Source organism: Vicugna pacos, chromosome 15, assembly GCF_048564905.1.
Source record: "Vicugna pacos chromosome 15, VicPac4, whole genome shotgun sequence".
In the NCBI taxonomy this organism is placed as follows: Eukaryota; Metazoa; Chordata; class Mammalia; order Artiodactyla; family Camelidae; genus Vicugna; species Vicugna pacos.
The window spans coordinates 25,869,097-25,893,239 of NC_133001.1; the positions used below are offsets into that span (position 1 = coordinate 25,869,097).

Consider the following 24,143-nt stretch of genomic DNA (forward strand, 5'->3'; position numbering starts at 1 on the left):
CTGTAGTCTTAAGTCACAGCCAGAACAGACAGGCTTTTCCCAGGAGACAAGGAGGACAGCAGACCTCAGTTCATTCACGGCCTTCCAGCAACATAACCAAAAAGGCAAGGCCCTTTCTCCTGCTCTCCCTCTGTCAGCCTGGGAGAAGGATTCTCATGCCCCAGACCAGCCTTTACCCTCCATTCCCCGACCCATGTCCAGGACCAGGGCCCAGGTGCCCATCGGCCTGTAGCTTTGAGCTCCCCCCAAGGCCCACAGGAACCCCAGGGCAGCTCTGGGGGTGGCACAACTGATCACACCTTTGATTTCACACCATGTGGACAATGAAATGGAGGATGAAATTTCTAAGCAAGCAATAGAGAGGTTGCATGAAATTTCAGAGTATAACTTTCAGGGATCATCTTTTTTTGTTTTGTTTTGTTTCTTGTTCCAAGTGGCAAGATGGACAACTCCCAGGCATAACTCTATATTTTTCTTACACATTTTTTCTTCCTCTGCCCTTACATTCACCTTTCTTCTGAGGGAACAGTAAAACCACTGCTTTTAAGAGGAAGAAGTAGCAGCTATGATACTAATAGGGTATGTGTTCAAGAACCAGAAAATCTTTCCTATTCTACTTGAGATTTTTTAATTACTTTGCTGACTTCCTCCAACTCCAGTGCCTTAGTGTTGTTGAGTTTTGACCTAGTAAGACATGAAGAAAAATAGGATCTATGATCTTGTAAAATTGCTCACTTCCCCTGCACCCCCACCCCAAAAAACCTTCAAATAAGTAAACTGATTGCTACTTAAAAGAAAAAAACTTCAGCATTACAACCAGTTGAGCAATTTTGCACACATACTCACACACACACACAATACTATTTGTATGCACATACACCAGGTTTCTTAAACAATGAATCACAATTCTTAAGCTTCATTCAGAGTTCTTGGTAAAGATTCTTGAGCTTCGTCTTTCCAAAACCAATTTAATTCTAGAATTTCCATTTTAGTGTTTCACAAATTGTGTTCTGGGAAACTTAGGCATTAAAATTACTTGGGGAGCTTGTTAAACTGCAGACTTCTGGGCCCCACTCTGTACCAACTGAATCAAAATCTCTTTGGAAAGACTGTCCCAGGAATCTTTGTTTTTAAAGTTTTCCCAAATGCTACTTCTGCACCCTACAATATGAGCAGATCTGTTCTATAATTTTGGAGAGCTTTATTAGGATTTCTGAGTTGTAGTGTCAGGTATTTTTATATCTCTAAGATAGAATAAACTTCTTATGAATTCCATGAACTTCAGTTTGTCAGCAAAATATAATTAGCAATCCTTGTGGGTCATGCTCTATTGAAGTTCTGTGACAAAAGTAACTATGAGCATAGTTATATGACACAGAAGTCCTTCAGATTTAAAAATATTCACTCTAAATAGGTCACATATTAATGAGTAGAATAGGTAAATTCCATTGTAGCAAACTTTGGTGATTATAGCAAACAATTCAATGTGATTTTGTTATAACAGGTACATTGCAAGAACTGACATAATGATTAAGATCCAACTGAAATTAAACATAGAAAAACTTATGAAAGCTCATTACAGTTGTGAATTTTCTTCCAAAGAAACAACTTTACCTCTTCATAAACAAGATTTTATTTCCAATCCACGACAAGAAATAATAAGTCAACATACACAATCCAACTCCTTCCACAAACAGGAGCTGACCACAAAAGTGTTGACCACAAAGTCCTTGCACTTTAGAGCTATAAGACCCTTAAGGATTGTGAACTTCTCTTAGGGATAAGGAAACTGAAGACCAAGTCACACTACTGATGACAGTCAGGATATCCTGACTGCCCAAAACTTCTCCTACCAGAGTATAAGTAGCCCCCAAGGATACCCAAGCACAGAATCAATGGTTCTTCAGGGGTGAGAACAATCATTCTTTTTAAATAACAGATATGCTATGAAGTAAAAAGAAAAAGTCATATAAAACATAAGACTTGAAATAAATGCCACTTGGCAACTTTGAATTATTCACTCCTTCTTTCCTGCAATTCAGGCTACACGGTGGAAATGTTTGAAAAGCCCAGAGCTACCCAACTCCCCTACCAAAATCTAACAAATTAAGAAGGGAAAGAAAATGTGACCTCAAAGGAGTCATGAGTAATTACTTGATACCTATCCAGATAGATCCAGAGTGGTTGAGAATTAATCAAGCAAGTTTGTTAAGTTCTGCTCAGATGACTTACTACGCATCTATTATAGGTATGTGCCTGGGTTTCATTTATTCATTCTGTTATACAACAGATACACACTGAGCACCTACTAAGAGCCAGAAATTAAGATATGTCCGGGCATATCAAGGTGAAGAGTCAGGGGGAAGCAAAACTAAAGCAGTAATTACAGAGTGTAGTATTACAGGCTGTTGAGTCAGGAGCAGTGGGCACAACTACTCAGCTAGTTTGGGTCCGAGAAGATGTTACAGTGGAAATGACATTGGGCTGAGTTTTGAAGGACAACCAGAAATTTGACGGAATATGAGAAAGAAAGAGAAAATCATTTCAGGTAAGTGAATGGCATATACAGAGGTATGGAAGGGTGAGGAGATCAGGTAGGCAGTTGAGGAGAGGGATCCAGAGAAGAAAGACAACATTATAGACATAAACTTTGTTTTTCATGCCACCTAGCACAATGCAGGCAAAGCCAAATGGTTTTTTTAATCCAAAAAAAAAAAAAAAACCTACCTTCCTTGGGCAAGAGACTCACAAGAGACTACAGACTGGTGACTGAGCTGGTCTGACCTCCAGAGTTACCTTCAAACCAGAAAGAAAGAAATCTGTTCTTTTGCTTCCTGTCTGTAGAGTCTTAGACACCTTCCCAGCTCTCAAAGTCCACCTCTTTCCATAGTCCAGAGTCCTTGGAAGAGAACTTTTTCAACAATGAAATTAAATAGGGGAAACTTTGCAACCCCATGGTTAACCATAAAACTTGCCTCCTTTCCAGTACCTTGGTGTGCAGATCACACATTAATCTTTTTTTATTGGTAAGACAAAGTGGGTGACAGGCATGAGTACAAACAAGTTTCTACTACTTAAGAGCTGTGTGACTTTGGAGTAGTCACAGGACCTCTCAGGACATCATTTTTCTCATTGCAAACTCCCTGCTAGTTTATGGTGAAACTTAGACATGATGTGAGGGAGAGAACCTTCACAGGGTCTCGCCTACACTGGGCCTCCCATTAGGGCAGGGCAGCTGCTGTACATTATCATAGCAGTTATGTTCATTCAACAAATCTTTATTGAGGACTTCCCACATAGGAGCCAGAAATACAAAAATAAATCTGAACTGGACTTTGCTCTCTAGGACTTCACAATCTATAGTGAAGACAAAAAATAGATTCAAGTCGCTATAGCCTAAAGAGAAAAGTGATTAGTACAGAGAGAAATGCAGAGACGTTACTGGGGATGTTGGGAGGACAGTGATGTGAGCGAGCTCATGGGAGAGAAGGGGTAAGGATTTGGGGCTGAGAATGAAGGTGACGAGGAGGAGCGTCTGAGCTGAGCACGCTCACCCCTTCCAAAGTGGATAGGGTGGGTATCAGTCTTTCCCTCTCACAGAAGAAATAACAGTTTCGGGGAGGGGACACAACTCACTAAACTGCATACTCATAATTACAGCAGAGCCAGGAAGGGAATTCAGAGCTCCCCATCCCTCATCCAAAGCATTCACCATGACCATACTACCTCCTATAACTAGGGCCATCTGTAGATGGAGAGGCGAGGCCAGAGCAGGGAACTCAGAAAAAAGGTGATGGAGGTCCCTCTGGCCACTGGCCCGGGTCGAGGCAGAGCGGATACTCAGCGGGGCTGGCCGTCGAGGGTTGGGGGTGGAGGGGAAGGGCAGGGGCGGGCCGGCGCGGGAGGAGTGGGAGGGCAGGCGTGGGGCGGGGAGAGGGGCGCGGGCCGCACTCCGGGGCTGTCCTGGGTCCCAGCCCAGCCGCACAACCCGCGCTCAGGCTCCCGGTCATGGGACGGCGGTCCCCGGCGCTGCGGCCGCTCCTGGCACTGCTGCTGCTGCTGCTGCCGCCGCCGCCGCCGCCGCCGCCGCCGCCCCGGGCGCTGCGCGGGGAGCCCTGCCCCGAGCCCTGCAGCTGCCCGCCCGACGGCGCCCTGCGCTGCCCCGGCCCACGGGCCGGCCTCAGCCGACTGTGAGTACGCGGCGCCCCCGCCCGGGACCCTCGCTTGCTGCGGCCACCTTCCCGGCCTGCCCTTTGGCCCCGTTTACCTGGATGCTCAGAGAAAGGCGATTCGCCCTGTCAAACCCCACCACCTCTCAGGGTGATGAGAAGCTAAAGCTTGGGAGCTGTCTTTGCTGTCCCCTGCCGCGCCTTGGGTTGGGGCTCTGTCTGCTGGCGCACCCTTCAGCCTCTGGAGACCCCAGGCCCATTCTTTCCCCCTGGTTTGGGCCACTGTCAGGGGCATGAACTGCCCAGAAACCACAAGGGAATGCCTCGCTCCCTGTGCTGCTGGAAGCGGTCAGGGTGTCATGCTCCTTGGTCAGCAGCTGTCTCTGCCTGGAGAAGTCTTATGTGGTCTTTGAGCCTTGTTAGCTCTGGCACCTTGCGGTCCCCTAGGAATGGGGTGCCCAGGCCCTGTGGCCAGGGGTGACCTGCTCACTCAGTGGGGGCTGCTGGCCAGCACCTCCCCCAACCAGTGCCCACCAACAGCTTAGTGACCTTACAAGCTTACACACCAGCCCCAAGTGTACTTGCATTTCAACCTGGTGGTCTGATCAGATGTACCTGCATTTCAGTCTGGTTGCCTGATCAATGAGAGGCCTTGAGTCCCACCTCGGGCACCCCACCACCCCTCTACATTCACAGAGGTGGCTAGGGGAACTGCCTACATCAGCAAGCAGTTGCAGAAGTTGTTCACTACAGAGAAGCGGTGAAAAGGAGAGGGAGGCCTTTGGTACTAGCGTATCCAAGTGTCATCCAGCCCCCTTTCTTCAATTCAGAAAAAAAGTACCACACATAATATGGTTCTATTTATATGACATGTCCAGATAGACAGGAGATTAGTAGCTATCATGTTGGGGTGAAGGCCCAGTGACTGCTAAAGGGTGTTGCATTTGGGGTGGCAAAAATTGTCTAAAATTAGATACTGGGACCTTGGGCAGGTTGCACAACTCCATGAATACACTGAAAATCACACTTAAAATGGGAGAATTTCATGGTATATGAATTAAAGCTTGATAAAGTCATTTAAAGAGAAAAAAAAAAGAAGAGGACTATAAAATTATCCAAAAGGCACCCAGCCAGTGGAGGTCTTGGTTATGTTCTAATCCTTAGAGGCGACGGAGTTTCATGCTGGGGAGGAAAGAGAGCCCCACGCCCAACACTTCCTTGGGCTCCCAGCAATCTGTCAGGAGCCCATTTCATGAAGGGGATTCTCCCACCCTCCTGAGGGGCTGAGCTTCTCCTCTGGAAGAGTTAGTGGCCTCTGGGGAATATTTGTGGTTGAGAGATAACAGTTTAAAGGTTGAGGGATTTATATTAATTAGTTTCCATTAATTATCTTGTCGGCTCAAGTCCCTGAAGGTGTGGACCATGCTGACAGAATTAGTTTCAATCAATAAGTAAATCCATGGAAGTGGCCTTCAGAGTCTCAGCCTCTGTCCTTCCCCAACAAGCCTCCCATCTTGCTCTTATCAATGACTGTGCCACTACCACTGTGCCTTTCTCACTCGCCTTATGGATGATTCTCTTACAGGTTATAAGAAATTTATCATACAGGTTATAAGAACCTGATTCAAAGAGATGGGATAACCTGCTCAAGGGCCACACAGCTATTGAGTAGCAAAGACAGGACTTCATCTGCTGTCTAAAAAGATATAAAATACCAAAGATGCAAAAATATTTGCTTGTCTTTGTATGAAAAATTACCCCTTTCTTAAAAAAAAAAAAATTCCCAGCTTCTCCAAACTGGAACTGAATGAAGAACCCCTGGTGGGAGGCAGGCCTGGGTGAGCCAAGTCCCAGTTCCATTCTGATTCAGGTTTCCCCTGAGATGTCCCAGCAGTTCCTGCTGCCACACCCATGCTGGCCTCAGGAGAGCAGTACCTCTTTGCTGGAGAAAGCCAAAGTGAAAAGAATAAAACTAAATAAATTCTTTCACTGCCTCACAGCGCAGTTTAGAGAAGCCCAGAACCCCTCAAAAAGATTTTATAGGATTGACTAGGTTTGGGGACGTAGGTGGGAAGCAGGCAGGATATGCGTACTGCGAGCCTGCTGAGGCTGTCTAGTCCCGCTCCCAAGAATGAGCCAGTTGTTCAGGCTCTGAAGCCCTTCGCCATCCAGGTGGGATTCCAGAGAATCCTTGACTTCCTCCCTTCACATGCACTATCATGGCATGCACACCAGGAGCATCTTCTCCCAGACACTGAAACCCCTTAGGTCAGCAAGCTCACTGACCCTCACAAGGTCAGGCTCCCTGAGGATCAGATCATTGAGAGGTGACCTCATCCTTCAGGTAAGAACCCTATGGAGGTAGAGCCTATGAAGCCCAAAACAGGATAAGTTTTTCAGCACAATAAGGTGACTTCAACATCCATATGACAAAAGAGATGCATAAGAAGGAATAGGAGGGTAGTTAATTTAAGGCAACTTGCCTCAGACCAGCAGCATAAGTACCACCTGGGAAATAAAAGAAATGTATATTCTCAGTCCCAAGCCCCAATCTGCTGCATCAGAAACTCTGAGGGTGTGGTCCAGCAATCTGTGTTTTAACAAGTTCCCCAGATAATTCTGATGCATGCTAAAGTTTGAGAATCAAGGTATTGCTCTCCATGGAGGATATAATCTTCAGGAAAGTAAGAAGATGTTTTAAACTTCTTTCTTCCATATAATTCTCTTCCCCACACCACCCCACCCCCCAACACACACATATACAATACCTATTTATTGCAAAAGGCAGATGTGATTAGATTAAAACCTCAAACTCTGAGACAATGTGGACAATAAACAAGATTAAGAAAAGTTTTTTGTTTGCTTTGTCTTGTCTTCAAAGAGAGGTAGAGGAAGGAATCCATGGAGAAGGATAGATGGGAGGCACAATGTATGATGGAGTAAGACCTCAAAGGGAATGGAAAGAAAGATAAGTGTCAGATCAGAGGCGAAGGGTTAATCTTAGAAAAAGAGGGATCCTTCTGAGTCCTGGGAGAAGAAGACAGATGGGCAAAGGAAAGAGAAATTGAATGGGTTCATGTTGAAATCCTCCCTTCTTGACCATGAATGAAGTGGTAAATAGTAATTACAAGATAGAAAATACCATGAATGACAAGTTATTGCGAGTTCATAAAAAGAAGAGAGCTGAAATTGTGAGCTAAGACTACCAGAAGAAGAGAGACGTGGTCTTGCACTAAGTTATCCACAGGATTTGACTCTGCAGAGAGAAGGGAGCTCTCTCAGTTCTGGGGGCTGGAGGAGGCAAGTACCACAGAGCACCTTAGGATTCATCACTGGCTCCTCAGTAGATGTTAGACTATGTTTTAATCATTCAGGCCTTGGTAGTCTTCCTTATAAGACTTCCATCTAAAGACCACTATTTGGTTAAAAAAAAAAAAAGTGAGTCATAATTGCTTATCATTGATAAGCCCACTGCTCACAAATTTTGAAAATGGCATCATCAATTGTTCAGATCCTTCCACCCCTTCCATGTTTTACTAAAGACTTGGGTATTTAAAATCTAAAATGTGACAACAAAAATTAGCCTCCCACATGTTCACTATTTTAATTGGAGGGAAAAAAAGTAAAAGAAAAAAATTGATTTAAAATTTTTCCTTTTCTTATTAGTTCCAGGCAAGTGGAAGGAGGGACAGAGAGGGAAAAAAAAGTCTACCTTGCCCATGGTTATATAAAGATCTTTGTCTCCATGACAACAGAAAGGTTGATCGGCTTGATATGGAAACAGCTTCTGAAAAATCTGTTAGTAAGAAAATGCTAATAATAATAATGGTAACTTATTTTTTGCATGTTGTGCCTACTGAACACAGATTAAACTTTTAGACTTTATTATAAGACACAATCTAGAGACTTTGGAAGGATAATATGTGCTGTATCCATCAGTCTAGTGTCACAGGAAGATGTTAGTCTCCTGACATCTTTCCTGAATGTCTTTCTCTTTCTCCTACATTGAGCGGAAATCAGGGTCCAGAACGGTGTTCAGTGCAGTAGAGGGATGTACCAGCGGAGGGCATGGTCCCTGTCCTTGAGGAGCCCACAATCTAGGTGGAAAGACACCCAAGAGACTGGTGTAGGGAGGGAGAGAGGCAACAAGGCACTAGGAATTCAGGGAATAGATCAATCACTACAGACTAAAATCTCCAAGGGAAGGCTTCATGGACCAAGGGTTATAAGCTGAACTTTGAAAGAGAGAAGGGAAGAAGATTCCAGGTGGAAGAAAAAAGCAGGTGAGAGTAGACTAGAGATCTCCTTGCTGAGAAGCAAATAATAATGTTGAATGGTTTCTTCCCCTTTTATGCCTCTCCCCTGGTTTTTGGGGAGAATTTTTTTGTAAGGGAAAATATAAAGTCATCATGAATATTTGATTAAATTACCCAGAGAATTATGCAAAAAGAAAAAAAAATTCCCAAGATGTAGCTCTCAACTAGCAAACCTTCACAATCATTCTTGGTCAGTCGATTATAAAGGCATTAAGTAAAAATCATGATTTGGAGTCACTTCCCAACAAGCCTTCCCAGTGTCCCCTCTGTCCCTCACACACATACTTTGATACCTGGTACTTACATCTACCTTTGCACATACTCCACCATAATATAACTCTTTATTCCCTGTGTATCTTCTCTGCTACAGCAGGGTTTCTCAACCTCAGGTCAATTGTCATTTGGGGTCAGATGATCATTCATTGTAATGGGCTGTTTTGTACACTGTAGGATGTTTAGCAGCATCCCTGGCCTCCATCCACTATGTGCCAGTAGCACTATCCTCCCTAATTATAAACCAAAAAATGTCTCTAGACATTTGCCAAATGCCCCTGGTGGGGAAGGGGAGAGGGGGCAAAATCCCCACCCCATCCCACCTTGGCTTTGAATCACTGTGCTATAGTGAGAACCACTTGAAGAGGTCTTATTCAACTCAGAATTCCCGAAGTTTCACAGGTGGTGTGATTAAAATGTCTACTGAGCTACATGATGATCAAACTGAGTAGATGGCTGAATAGGAGACATGAACCAATGCAAAAAGGAAGTGTGTATGTTAGTTAGCATGTACCACATCTAAATGTCATTTTAAAAATCTCCATCCCAGAGGATGTGAAGGCGAGGAAATGCTGTGGGTAGTGGAGGGAGGTCTCTGTGTTGTGTCGACATCCAGGTCCCAGATTTTGCAAACCCCCCCAGTCTGTCCACTGAAAGGGCCATCTAGAATAAACAGACCAGCTTCAGAGCAGCAAGACTGGAAGCTTACCTACATCAGCAGATCCCACCCAGACTGTCCTAATATTTGCTGTTTGTTTGTTTCAACTCGCTCATTAGAGAAAAATCAATCCCTGGGCCCAGAACCACTAAAATAAAACAAAACAACCACCAAGGCAGCCTAAATTGAGACTTATTGGTTCCTGGGCCAGGATACCAGGTAGGAGTCCCCAGGACAGTGGGAAGCCTACCAAACTCTTACAAGTAGGACAGCTCGGCTCCTACCTTCGGCTTCCCTGCAGCTGAACCAACCCCCCCCCCAAATTCTGGAATTCGGAAAGCTCCCGTCCCCCCCTCCCTACCCTACCTCCACAAAACAATATGAAGACACAAGGTGGAGGCTGATCTTGAACATCAGTTCTGACTCAGCTCTCTATTACCTTCAAGGCAATTCTTAAACCTGGCTGTGCTTATAAACAGACTCCCTGGGGGAAGCTTTGCAAGGGCCAGATTTTATTAGTTTAAAAATCATCCTTTTGGGGAAAGTGCATGATGGCCCCTAGTAGGACACTAAAAAGCAAGCAACGGTAACAGAGTTCCCAAAATCTGGGTGGAAGTGTGGAGCCCAAAAGCTTCACACACAGATCCCTTTGGCATTGGACCCAGCTCTGCCCTTGGAGAGCAATAGTTCTTTGGGTTTTTTTCTGTCTTATTCTTTTTTTATTTCAAAAGCAGTAAGTGAGATTAATTCAGGGCTCCACTTCTGCTTCTAGACCCACTTCCATCATCTTCCCAAGCCTCTCAGTCTGGCATCTTTTCATGTCTTGAAATGAGGCATGAAAGCTTTCTTTTCAGAATAATATCTCCCAGGTTGGCTGCACCAGACGGTGTCTTGGCCGTGTGTAACTTTGATCTTACACATGGAATTTTAAAGCCAGTGAGTCACGGCAGTGAAGAGAGGCCCTGCTGCTCACTTCCAGACCCAAGAGGGCTGGCTCCACAGGAGCATATGTATTCTGTTCTGGAAGCTCCCCGTCGTGTGCGAAAAATGCAGATTTTAGCAAATCTTGCACCAGCTATTTTTTTAAGAAGGAAATTAAAATAACCCCACCCACCAGGCAGGTGGGCTCCCTGACTCAGTGGGCAGCTTCTAGCAGCTTCTCTCCATGGTCCTCATTTACTGCCAGCTCCTGCCTCGCTGGGAGATGCCACCCACTCCTAGCCAGCAAACCACTCACAGCTGCTCTCTGTGTGGCCCTGACCTCCAGCTCTTTAATGTCACCAAATGCAAAAATGCCCAATTTACAAGTAAAACTCAACTTTCAGAATGAAGATTTTATCCCTTGCTGCTGTTAAATTTGTCCTTGACTCTGATAAAATGAGGTGACTCCTCGGTTCATAATTCCACCTCATGAGCAGTGGCAAATAGCATTTCTGAGCCCACAGAGGTGGGGATGACAGGTATGACTAGTATGACAGGGCTGGGGGCCCAACACAGCCTCCAAATTATCTGACTTGATCAACAGGACAAAAACTAGGCATACTTGAGTCCTAGCACCAAGTCTCCTTTCCCTAATGTGCACTGTGGGCTCAGGACAGGGATAAACCTCCGTGCTGTCTGTTAAAGGGGTGTGATGATTCTTGCCCTTGAGTAGGGCTGACTGTGGAGAAGATAAATGAGACAGCAGAGCCAAAAGTACTCAGACATGAAAGGTTTCACGTAACTACCAAGTATTATTGTTACAATCTGATGATGCAGAGAAGACTGAAAAACCCACAGCCCATATATGAGGTTGAACATTAAATATCCATCAACCAAGGGGCAAGCCTCATGGAATAGTTTTGTTTCTGGAAAATGTTAATTAGAGAAAATGACCCACTAGGTCTTTTCAACCTGGAAGGTAAAGAAGTTAGAACCCCAAAGCAGCACAGCTCGTTACTGCCTGGAGTGTGATGTCCCAGGCTGAGCTGCCTCCCAAACACACCACCTAACAGCTGATAATACGCTGCTCCCTATCATTCAATTGAGTCAGCCCTGTCTGCCCAGGTAGAGCATCAAGCCTATTCTGGGTCCTTTCCCCATTCCCCATCCCTAAGCCTCTGGCTGGACACATAGAAAACCTTCAGGTCAGACTTGCTGACCACTCAGGAACTATACACTGAAATGTACAGGACAACGTGCAGGATCCAAAGACACCGCCCATGCCCTCCAAGAGCTTACAGCCTTCCAGCCACAGGAGGAGAGAACTAGTTCTCAGATGGCGGCAGGGAAATACAGACAGTGATAAAAGCCATATGAAGGTTATGCAGGGAAATACAGACAGTGATAAAAGCCATATGAAGGTTATAAGCAAAGTCCACTGTTTAAAGGAGGGAGCTGTCCCTTCGAGCCAGAGTAAGCAAGATACTTTGGTGGAGGGATTATTTGAGCCATAGTTCTTTAAGCCTCACTTTATACAGGGGCAGGCAGGCTAACATGGTTACCCCATAAGCTCAGTCCTGGCCTTTGACACCAGCTACCAGGGAATCACTATTCAAAGCCTTCTGCTCTCTCCCTGACCACCAGGCACATGCGCTGTTTGCCTTATGGATCCTCAATGTAACAGTGAGATACTTCCCCCTAGAAACCTCGGGTGGGACTCTGATTAAGGCTTTTCTCATTTTGCAAGCACAAGAAAGCAATTCAGACAAATTGAATCATACAAGATTAACTTAATAGAAGAATAGAGGTAGAAGAATGAGAGCAAGAACCAGAGAGAATTTGGCATTTTAGCAGCAAGAGGTCAGGGGCCCTCTAGATTCCACCTTTATAATCAGTCAGCTCCAAAGACTACTGTCTGTTGTAAGTTTTAAATTCCCAAGAGGCAGAATCTGATGGCCCCACACTCCACCCCGACACAGGAACACAGGGGCCCAGTCAATGAGATGCTTCCACCCAGCTGCAACCAGCAATGAGATGCCTCCAGAGAAGGGGCATTTTTGAACAAGGCAACCACATCAATTGGTGTCTACCAGAGCTGAAGAGTTAGCGAAAAGTGAAGGCACACATGCCAGTAATTTCAGGCACTTCAAACTCATTCCATCAAATTAATTAAAAGTATGTGGTATATCAGTTGCAATCAGCTGTAACAGGCTTACTTTTTTTAAAAAGTGTCTGGAAACAGAAGCTTATAATGAAAGAGCTTCCTGAAGCATATCTGCAATGTCACCTCCCTGACAACATAATATTCTCTGCTTCTAAAAAATATTTTTAAGAAATCATTATAGCTGATACAGACATTCCCTGGGGAGAATTCAAAATGTAGTTTTATTTACCAGAGTCATTTTTGTCATGTAATCTTACTGCTAGAAGAAGAATTCTAGTTTAGGGGGTAAAGACTGGGTTACTTTGCTTCGTGTCTTTAGAAAACTTTAAATGGGTTTTGAGTAAGGGCTTGGATATGTTTACCATTTTCCTCTGAGGCTTTATATTTTTAATTTAGTTGCTGCATAAACAACTAAAATCCATTATCCAGGGAATCTTCTTGAAAATCTTGGTTCACATTATAATTCATAAGCTCCTCAAACCTTCTTGGGGGTTCCAGAAAGGCTGTCTTGGAGAAGAGTCACTCAAATTGCACTTTCCAATGGGAGAGTTCCAGAGGACTGAATTTTTTTAAATCAGTAAGCAAATGATAACTCTGAAGAGTGGCTCAATAGAGTTGAAATATTTAATGGAAGGTTGTTCTTTATCATTTCCTTAAAAGGCTATCAGGCAAGGTCTGTAAGAGGTGCTGAACCCCAAAGAAAGGTACCAAGTGGGAATGCTCCCTCTCAGTTGTCCTACGTATAATTAGCAGAGAGTCAAGAGTTGGAGAAGGCACAGGCATTTTAAGGGTTACCTTGACACACAGAAGAGTCCATTCCAAAGTACTGAATCCACCCTACCCCATTCCCCAAACTACCACCCCAGGAAGTAGATTTGTCATTAGGCGTAGCTGGGGTAGCTCAAATCCTTCCCGTGAAGCAGCTGTGAATTAGAAGTACCTAATGAGCTCAAATCTTGTGCTAGATGCTGTATTAATAATACGTACACATTTTCTTATTTAATCTTAAAAATCTCTGTGGTGGTTGGTACCATCATCACTATACATACGTGGAATCTGGCTCCAGAGTATGTACTCTTCACTGTCCCACTCTGTTGCCTCCAGAGAGAAAGCACATGCAATTAATTGGTGGTGAAGACACACTCTGTACAGTATATAGCACCTGAGCCAGACTTTTAATCAAGGGGAGAATCTGACCAGCAGAGAAGGGTGGATGGGCCATGTGTGTATTTTACACTTACAATGCATCTCAATCTGCACTGGACATATTTCAAGCACTCAATGGCCATATGTGGCTAGTGGCTATCTTTTTGGACAGCACAAGTTTAGCATATTGGTTACACGAAGGGAAGAGAGGTAACAGGACTGGCAAATGAAGCTTGAGCCTTTATTTGGGGGGCCTGGAATACAAGGCTCAGACATTTGTAGATAAGTAGACAGGCCAAGAGGAGGCACAGCAGAAATCTGAGTAGAAGAATGATGTGGTGGGAATTGTCAGGAAGATTAATCTAGACTGGGCAGAGGAAGTCCAGAACAGGGTGAGAGGAAACCAATTTGGAGAATATGAAGTGGTTGAGGTGGAGACAAGAATGGCCAGGTGGCAGTGGAAACGGAATAAAGGGCTTGGAAACAAGAGAGAGTGTGAAGGCAGAATCCACCGGAGACTGGGAGTTCAACGGTGGAACAGAGGAAACATTTATACAAGGTACTTGGTAAATTCTCAAAAGATAGTGCAGAAAAAAACTAGGTAATCATGAGTGCTGAGGAGAGAAAGAAGAAGCACTCTGGTAGGCTCTGAAGCTTCGTGGGAGAACAGGAATTTAAGGTACATCTTTGAAGTTAAAGACTGTAAGCATACGCCCCCAAGAAGCTGATGGCTCTATCAGAAGGCGAGATTTTCACAGGAGAACCAGAGGATTGTGTAGTAGGGTGTAACAGCAAACCTCCAAAGGAACACTACTGACGCGGACTAATGTAGGACATAGACCTGTACCAGGAATGAAGTGACCTGTGTTCTAGTCCAGATCTGCTGCTTAAATGCCGCGTGGTTTCAGGAAAGTCATTTCACTTTTCCTAACTTAAGATTCTTCGTCTGTAAAGTGAGGGGTTGGACCAAACCACTTGCAAGCAGCCCTTTCACTCTGATTCCTTGAGTCTAATACAGTAAGTGCTTAAAGGAGTAGTCAAACATCAATCAAAACCACCTGGCTGTATTCTTAAGGAATGCTCCAAAATGTACTTTACATATTGGATCTCCATCTATACTGACTTCATATTTCAGTTAACATTGACATTTCAGCTCCCTCTAGGTAAATGCTGAAGACAAGAGGCCAAGAAATGAAGACATATCCAATAATGAAGTTATCACATAAATCAATGCATTTGAAAGCACAAAGATTTAAAATCACTTGTAAAGGGGAAAGATATTTTTATTTCATTCCAAGATGAATGGAATATTATATTTATTTTATTATAATTACTGAGCTGCTTTGGGAAAAAAACACAGGAATTCTTAAGTCTCTGTTCAATAAAGAATAAGGTCTTATGTAAGGATGAAAAAAATTAACATTCTTTTAAATTTAAATAATTTAAATAACATTCTTTTAAAATTAAATAAATTTAAATGATGTTTCCCCCTCCCACTTCTACGAATTCATTAGGTAGAAAATCTTTGACCATCCCTGGCTTCTGTCTTTTTCCCTCCCTCTGATTTTGTAGTGCTTTAAAATTCAGGGTGTGTAGCTTTAGCAACAAACAAACCATCTGTGAAAGATGGATGGATGTTTGTAGCTTTCTTAAACCGATAATATGGATGGCTTTTCTAAACAATTAAAGGGAAGTGAATAAAAATATTTCACTCTGCCATGCTGGGCAGGAGAGGTAAAGGCAAGGTAAGCAAAGATCCCACCCAGGCTTTGAGGACTCCAGACTGGTGCTGTATTTCTTCCCTGGCTTTTTTCTTCCAGCCGTGCTCAGCCTGTGGGCTTCAGAAGGTGGTCCTGCTTGGAAACCATCTGTGCACACCAAGCTCTAAAAACCCAAGGTGAGGTAGGGGAACCTACAGTTGTAATTGGCTTCTGCGATACCTGTCTTTAAAAGTAGAATGTGTCAAACTGTATTTTCCATTCACCTAGGGAGTTTGCTATTTAAAGGAACCTTTCATCAAATCCTCCTGTAGAACAAAGAACTGTTTGATAACGCAAATATCTCCCAATGGATAGGTTTTACAAGCAAGGATTTCTAAACCTTGGGTTTCCTTGAAGGGGAACACAGAGCCCTCCTGACCTGGAAACTCTCCAGCTAACATTATTTTGAGGGTACATTAGCAACCCAGTAAGCTAGACAAACTGGCTTCTCCTAGGGTCACCTGTGTTATTAAACTTAGAAGAAGAAAAAAAAGAAGAGGGGCCCAAGCCCCAACCTTGAGACTCAAGAGACATTAGAAACAATGAAGGAGGACCTGATAATGCAGCATATCATCTTCTTCAAGGTGACTGAGTTTATCTGAATGCTATCTGCTTATCTGTGGCTGGGCTCTGACAGAAGGTGAGCTCATGGCTGGCAACAGGAGTTGGCAGAGAAGGGGACTGAGTCAGGGGCCCAGGTGAAAGGGTTGATGGGAAGTGCTCTGAAAGCGGGATAGCCTTTCTGGTTAGTCCTACCTTGAGGCAAAAGGTTAGGCCTTTATTCTACGCACTGACCAGTAATTGGATGCCAGCTGCCCAGGGGAGAAGACCTGATGTTGAGCAAGGTGGCAATCTTAGACTGAGGATAATTCCAGGAGAGCAACTCAGCTGAGAGCTTCAGTTGCCAACTCTCCCAGTAGCCAGAGGAATGAGTACCCCAGACCTAAATCATGATTTTGGCAGCCCACAACAGCATCCACTAGAGGAACTAACCCAACTACACTGGGTAGCCCCAACACAGGGCCCCTATCTGTGCTGGGGGCCCAGTTTGAAAGTCAGAACCCAGCAGTTGAGAGACACTGCATTGATCCTAACCAGATAGCAACTAGGAACTGTTCTGGGTCAGCAGTGTCTTCTAAGAGGCAAAAATACAGGGGTCAGGATCTGGTGATTGACAACAAGAAGGGAGGGCAGGGGCTCCCCTCCTACATGGACTCTGGGGAGACCAGGCAGGCTACAGGATAAGGAATCAAGGCAAAACTGAGTACCAATATATGGGGGGGCATGTAATTCAAGGTACTGCAGGTGCATTCCTACCCTCTGATTATTGTTGAGTTTAGTGGAGACAATGCAGAAAGACACAGGACTTCACCAGGTCATGACCAATCACAAGATCCCAGAACTAGGGTGAGTCCTTACTTCCAATCCTAAGGAGTAGAGACTGCTTCTACGTCAACTTTAAGCCATAAGCAGAAGGTCTAGGGGATTTGCAGATGGGATTCATGAGTTGATGGGAGTTTCTAGAAGTGGTGAAACTAGGGCAGCCTTTGTCATCCAGTCCAAGTGTTTGTTTGAACATCTCTGGCAAAGGCACCTGGGTAAGGTGGAACATGGCCATAATTCAGGTATCACTTGTGTTGTATCATACATTAATTTAAAAATCAAAGTTTAAAACTGTATAAAGTTCTGTAAAATGTAATAAATATAAGCAGCTGCATGGTTCTGCATCGTGTACTTCCACAGCCATCTTGCTCACTATTCAAGAGGCAGAGAGAACTCTCCACCCTGCAAGTTCAACTTCACATTTGCCCAGTAACCTTGGTTCTTTATCACCCATCTGAGATGCATCGTTAGGTGGTGCCACCCTCTCGGGCTGAGACAGGACAGGCTCTGCCCCTCTTTGAGTTTTCTTTGCTTCATGCATAGCTTTCATTCCCTTTGTTGACCCTGGACAGCAGAGCTGCTGGACTGTCCTTGCCTTTGGCTCCCTTTCCCCCAGTCCCCCTTGGCTTCTGCTCGTTATTAAATGATACTGACTAGACCTTTCCATAAGAATCCTGAAGTTCACAAAATTCTAGGAATACATTGTAGTCCTAACTTTTTATAAAAAAAGAAGAAAGGAAGGAAGAAAAGGAAGGATGGAGAGAAGGGAAGGCAAGAGGAACTCAATACATCAAAATAAAACCTTTTTCTTTTCCACTTGTTTCTGAGGTACAGAGAGTTAAGTTGATCATGTCTTCCTTCAGGTAACATTATCATTAAGCCATTCAAAGTCCTCTCTGGTTTTAGTTATTTATTTTATCCCCTTCTCCAACTTTCTTCAGCTCATCATAGGCCACCATCCTGATGTATATTTACAGTTTTCTAATGTCTAATGTTTGGTATGCATGTATTTAAATTCTACAAATAGTATTGTATATATATCATTAATTTCTTACTTGTTTCTCTTAGATCTAAGATTCTAAGATCCACACATGTTGCTCTGCATGCCTTAGACTCTTGCTTCTAACTGTTGATCTATTAGGCAAGTGTGCACTGTCCACATTTTACCACTCCCTCACTCACTAGTGGACACTCAGGTCCACTCCAACACCCCCTGATGCCATAATACTGTGAAGAAAATCCTTGTGCAAGTCCCCTTAAGTATCAGTGTGAGAATCCTCTGAGATGTATACAGGAGTAGAATTGCAGGGTTATTGAGACAACGGTTCACAATGCTAAAAGTTTCTGGCTTCATGGCAAAAATCATAGAAGCATCCATCAGAGAAGGGATTACCATCCAAGGGAGTAAAGTCAAATAGTTATCAACAAATCATGGGCCAAATGAACAAACATTTAAATACAGGAAACAGACATTTGAACACTTAGGAGCTGCTGCCAATTGAAGCTGAATCAAAAAGGAAGACATGACATCTCTAAAAATATAAGTCAGTGGGAAAAACAGGTTGGGATTCAAAGAACCACATTCTCCATATCATTTCATGAGAATATTTCTGTTGAGAAAAGCTCGGGGCGCCTGCCTCACCTCACCTCACCTCACTCCCCATTCTCTGACCACCCCCACCAGCCCCTCTTCCTTGTCCCAGTCACATCCACATAGCAGCCTCCTGTTCGCTCAATGGCTCTTTTATGGTGGGGACTCTATCTTCACTCTCATCACCGCTGCCTTTCCTGTGCTGTGGCCTCAACATCAACTCTGCAAAATTTCATCTTGCACCAGGGCTGATCTGCAGTCACGGGAGATGGCCAGGGCATGATCTACGGCTCCTCTCACTTCTATCCAAACTTTGCTCCTCATCCCTCATCCCTACATCAATAAAAAACGCAGGCAACTTCCCTGGTCAAATCTGAGCCAAACTGCTCTCCTGGGAGCCACAATGAGCTCCCTTTTGGGGGAGGAGACTGCCTGATGAGAGGCTCCAGCTTCTGGGCTCCATTTGCATGAATAAACAGCTCTGAAGGGTTCAGTGGAAGCTTTTATGTAAACACTCTCCAAAATATGTTCTGCACTGCATTAGCCCCAGCAATAAAGATTCGGGAATCAGAATTTGGCTGTCAGTTTTATTGATGTTGCATGGGGTATAGTAGAATACAGCTTTCTCTTCCGAAAATTTATTGACTTGGCAGTGCAGAGGGCAATAAAACTGTGTTTTTAATCAGTAAGCCAAGCAGACATGATTCCAGAAGAAATATAGGAAGCAAACATGCCATCGGAAGAAGATTTCTCCCCCTACTGTCCCTGTTCTTCTCGGATGCTCCATTAAATAAGTTTGGGTGTTGAACACTGTGCTTGGTAGGACTTTATTAAAAAATAAAATCAGAGGACCAAGTTTGGATTACTTGTTCTAGGTTGTACCATCTCTAAGAGACTATTGAGGGTGAAAGCATTATTCTGAAATGAAATTTCTTTGCATTAGCCCCTAGAGAGGAACCGCGGGGAAGCTTCTTTGCAGAAGGAATAGTGAGAGTGTGACATGCCTCCTCTCAAGCGAAGCAAGGTCCCAATGCCTGTCCTTTCACCTTGCTCACTGAGAGAGAGTGGGTGACCTGGTATATATCCAAAGGAAATGAAATCACTATCTCTAACAGATATCTGCATCCTGTGTTCACTGCAGCATTATTCATAATAGCCAGGATATGGAAACAACCTAAATGTCCCTTGACAGATGAATGGATAAAGAAAATGTGGTGGATATATACACAATGGAATATTTTTCAGACATAAAAAGAAGGAAATCTTGCCATTTTCAACAACATGGATGAAACTGAAGGGCATTATGCTAAGTGAAATAAGCCAGACAGAGAAAAACAAATACTAATAGTATCACATTTATATGTGGAATGTAGAAGAAAAAAAGAAAGCCAATTTCATAGAAATAGAGAATAAAATGGTGGTTGCCAGGGGCTTGGGGGGAAGGGGGAAATGGGGAAATATAGGTCAAAGGGTACAAACCTTCAGTTGTAAGAAGAATAAGTTCTAAGTATCGAACGTACAGCCTGATGACTATAGTTAAGAATACAGTATTGCACATTTGAAAATTGCTGAGTAGATCCTGTCAATTATCCCTCAATAAAGTCAGAGAAAAAAGAAAAAGGAGAAAGCGGGTTGGGAATCACAGATTTTAGCCCAATGTTGCACAGCAGGAAGAATATCTGGATTCCGCCTGCTGGGTCATGTTACCTTGTTCTGGTGACTGAATCTCTTGTGGTCCAGTTTCTTCCGCTATGAAAGAGAAATCCCCACCTCACACCATTGTTGAGTGGATAAAATAAGGGTATAGTGGGGTGGCATAATTCACAAAGCACGTTACACCAGTGGCAAGTCCCTCCTGGGACTGCAAGACACCTCACTGCCTGGGATCTGCTCGTCATGGCGGAGATGTCCTCTCCTAGCAGCTAAGGCAGGCTGTACAGCACACACACATGAAAAGAAGGTAGCACCTCCCACCGCTCTTCTCCATGTTCCTGACGGTCGCTTCCCTCCTGAGATGTCCTGCTCCCCTGCCCTCCTCTCTTCCAGTCCATGGGCCAAATCCTCCAGTCACTGCAGATGCTTGATGAATATTGGTTGATGGTTCATCTCTGCCTTGCAGATGCTTTCTCCTGAGTTATCTTAACCCTAGGTTCCTTCGGCACTCACACGTCATCCTGTTGTGGTTTTGCTATTGCTGAGTAAGCACTCTTTTCTCACCTTTTATGTAATGCAAAATTTGAGAACACTTAGATTGTTCCTCTGGATATAAGTGAGTGCCTGAAGGAATCTCTATAGATGTTCCCCCAAAATGGCAGGAGATGCACATTTGATTTAACCACAGGAACAAAGTGGTCTAGTTGGGATAATATTAAAATAGGCTGCCTGGGGAAGATGGACTAGGCCAAAGTGGGAGCGTGTTCTTAGTGAATCTTCCCTTCTCCTGCCTGCCTGGTTTTCAATTGTATTTTCACCATCCATTTCTCCACTCTACCCAAGATAGCTTCTTTCTGTCCTCCCAAACAAGCCTATAAGGCCAGCCTAGAACTATGCCTTAACTGTTAACTTGGTGCCAAGCCCTATTATCTATACAGGTTATTTTGATTAATCATCATAACAACCCTGTGAAACAGGAAGTATTATTTCAATTTTATAGGTGAAGAAACTGAAACAGAGGGCTTAAATAACACACTCAGGGTCCTACAGCCAAGTAGTGGGAAAGTGGGGGTTTGAACCTGGGTGTGTCTGATCCCAAAGTTCACAGTCTTAACTACAAAATTACACATTCTTCGCTAAAGACCAAGAATAAGTCATGCCACATCTCTCTATTGATACAAGTTAGAATTTTCAACTTGAATCCAGTTGTTGGGTATTCTGTAGTCACACACACACACACACACAATTTTATTCATGAACTTAAAAGGCACCCAATCTTAAATCTTAAATTCTTGGCTTTCCATTTTTCTTTTCTAGATCACTCACCTATCTCCCTATCAAAGTAATCCCATCTCAAGCTTTCAGAGGACTCAATGAGGTCATAAAAATGTAAGTAAGATACTGCATATCAAAAGACATTTATAATTGGAATAAATTTTTTTTCTCAGAGAACATATAGATAAGTTTTCTAGGAGAGAAACTGTGTTTAGAAAACCCTTATATTTTTTATCTTTACGAATAATATCCAGGGACCTTTGAAGAAAGGTATGATTTTCAAGAGTCATTAAAATCCAGATAATTAACCTTGCTTCAGTGAACTGAATGCATTTTGATAGATGATGATAAACTACTCAAGTAGAAAAGAAGACAGATTCCAATCATAAAAATTCTCCCTCTGCTAGAGCAGAGATTCCCTCATGTCACATTTTTAGATAACACCCACATAGAAGAAAATGTGTTGAAAGTTTATTGTGCATCAGAAGATTATCTTTGTATCTAAAATATGTATATGACAAAAACACAGTATTTATAGCCGTATTGATAAAAGGCATTTATCAAAAGCGGCCTGAGAATTGCAATGTGATCTCATATTTGTGTTGGATGTAACTTCAATCCTGTGTCCCTGGGTTGGCTTCTAGGGCACAAGATCCCATACACGGAAAGAGAACTTTTGAAGGAGTCCAATATTCCAGCATCTTCCCCAATGTTAGTCTGGCTCAAAGGACCTCAGAGGCCATTTAGTTCCCAGAGAGTATCTCTGATCTTAGTAATCCTCTGGGCTTTGGAAGCAGATCTGCATCTCTACAGAAGATGCTACCCCATCAGTCCTAGCCCCTTGGGGAATATGTGATTGCTCTTTAGGGTGCTGTCGAGCAATGAGGATATTAAAAATAATTCCTTAAGAATAAGTACATATTATAGGAAATTCACTGCAGGTTACAGAAATTTCAGTTTGCTTGAGCCTAACCCCTACTCTTCTCTCAAGTTTAAATGTTGAGTTTTGATAACTTACAATGCATTAAGACTTCTTAGAGAGAAGTACAGCCACAGTTAAATCAGCAAACCATTAGGCAGGAATAAGATGAATCAGCCCAGGAACTTATCCATCACTGTGTTACTCATAAAAGACTTTAACTGCCTTCGGCTCAGCCTTTCTATGGGCTAAAGCTCTCATCAAGTCTGAAGCCTTCAGTGAATGTTAACCTTAGAATTCAAGGCTTTTTTTCTCAGCTGGCAGCAAATGGTAGCTTATGTTGGGATTTTAAGGTAACACTGACATTACCTACATGCTTGAGGGTGGTATATGGCAAAGCTGGTTCCTTTACTTTTGTGTCCTTTTGAAAAAAAAAATCTATTCACTCATTTATCTATTCATTCATCCATACCCTCTGTGCCAGGCTATATGAAGCCACCAGAGATTCAGAAATGAACAGGATCTACTCCTGGTCCTCAGTTTGTTAACACAGTTAGGAAAACGGTCAGATAAATAGACAGTTACAAACCAAGAAGGACACTGCATGCAGGAGTCGACCACTTCACAACTACCTCAGAACTGGATTTGGGGAAAGGGGTAAAGAGTTAAGAAATAATGAGTTCTAACCCAAATTAAAACCTCACTAGAGGGATGGCACCGGGAACACAGACATTCTGATCCTAGTTCTGAATCTTCCTGTAAGCACTATTTGCCTCTCTTAGAGCTTTAATTTCCAAAGCTGGAAAACTAGGGCATCTGACAAGATTTTTCCCAAAGGGCATGCCCATCTAACAATCGGTGACTCTGAGTCATAGATAAGGAAGAATCCTGTCACATCACCAAGGAATACTGAAACTTGCATTTCAACTGCATCTGGGTTGCATGTGCCCAAAAGTGCTCCTAAAGCAGGGGGTGTGAACACTTTATAATGTGAGGACAACTTAAGGCATTCCTATCCTTTTTTAAAAGGACACGCTGGAATCCCCAGTTGTTGGGTCATGCACACAGCTTATTATCATGCGGACACAGTCATTTCTTTCATGTTTCTTCTTTTTCTTTTTTTTTCCCCTCTCTCCCCTAGTGAAATCTCTCAGAGTGATTCCCTGGAAAAGATAGAAGCTAATGCCTTTGACAGCCTCCTCAATTTATCTGAAATGTAAGCATCAGCTAACAGACAGTTTATTGCTATACACTATTACCCTCGCTGGCTGGAGTCCACTCAGTATTTGTATTCAAGCATCCACTGCTAGAAATCCAAGAGGAAAAGACTACAGCAATTACTAGGTCTGGGCAGGCACTAATTTCTCTCACTGCAGTGGCCTGAAGGTTGCCATGGTGACAACTGCTTCTCCCTGGGAGCTGTATAAACTCTGAAACATCACAACACAAAGTTGGAAATTAAAATTGACATTGTGGAGTCCTGCCAGGTAGCTCCTACTTTATGGAAGGGAAGGTATAGAGTACTTGGGGTAGTGGGAAAATTTGGAAAGGAGCTTAGAAATCATGAATTCACTGGTGACTGCTTGGGCATATTCATCTATTTAGTAAATGGTTCTTGGAAACCTGCCATGTAAAAGAGTTTGGCATGTGTATGTTGGATTTGTTGCTGGTATTGTGATGTTTTAGAACTAATTCTTAAAAATAACTCTTTCCAAATTATCATTTTCCTCTAATTTACAAAAAAAAAAAATGGGAGAAGACTGGCTCTATTTAGTTTTCAGATGATGAACCTGTGGCCCAAAGCGGTTAACTGACTTGCCTGATGTCACAAAACAAGTTAGTGCCAGAGTTGGGACTAGAAGTCAGGTCACAGGACTCCTAAACCAGGTTTCTTACTGTTGCCTTGCTTGGCCCC

General features: G+C 43.4%; 1 protein-coding gene across 1 annotated transcript in view; it reads left to right on the forward strand.

The window, feature by feature from the left end:
- Positions 1-4,008: 4,008 nt before the first annotated feature.
- The window catches only part of LHCGR (luteinizing hormone/choriogonadotropin receptor), a 53,027-nt gene continuing 32,892 nt past the window's right edge, over positions 4,009-24,143 (forward strand). Inside the window, exons 1-3 of the mRNA XM_072938328.1 lie at positions 4,009-4,190; positions 21,352-21,423; positions 23,370-23,444. Of these exons, the coding sequence (XP_072794429.1) occupies positions 4,009-4,190; positions 21,352-21,423; positions 23,370-23,444 (329 nt within the window). The remainder of the gene's footprint in view (positions 4,191-21,351; positions 21,424-23,369; positions 23,445-24,143) is intronic.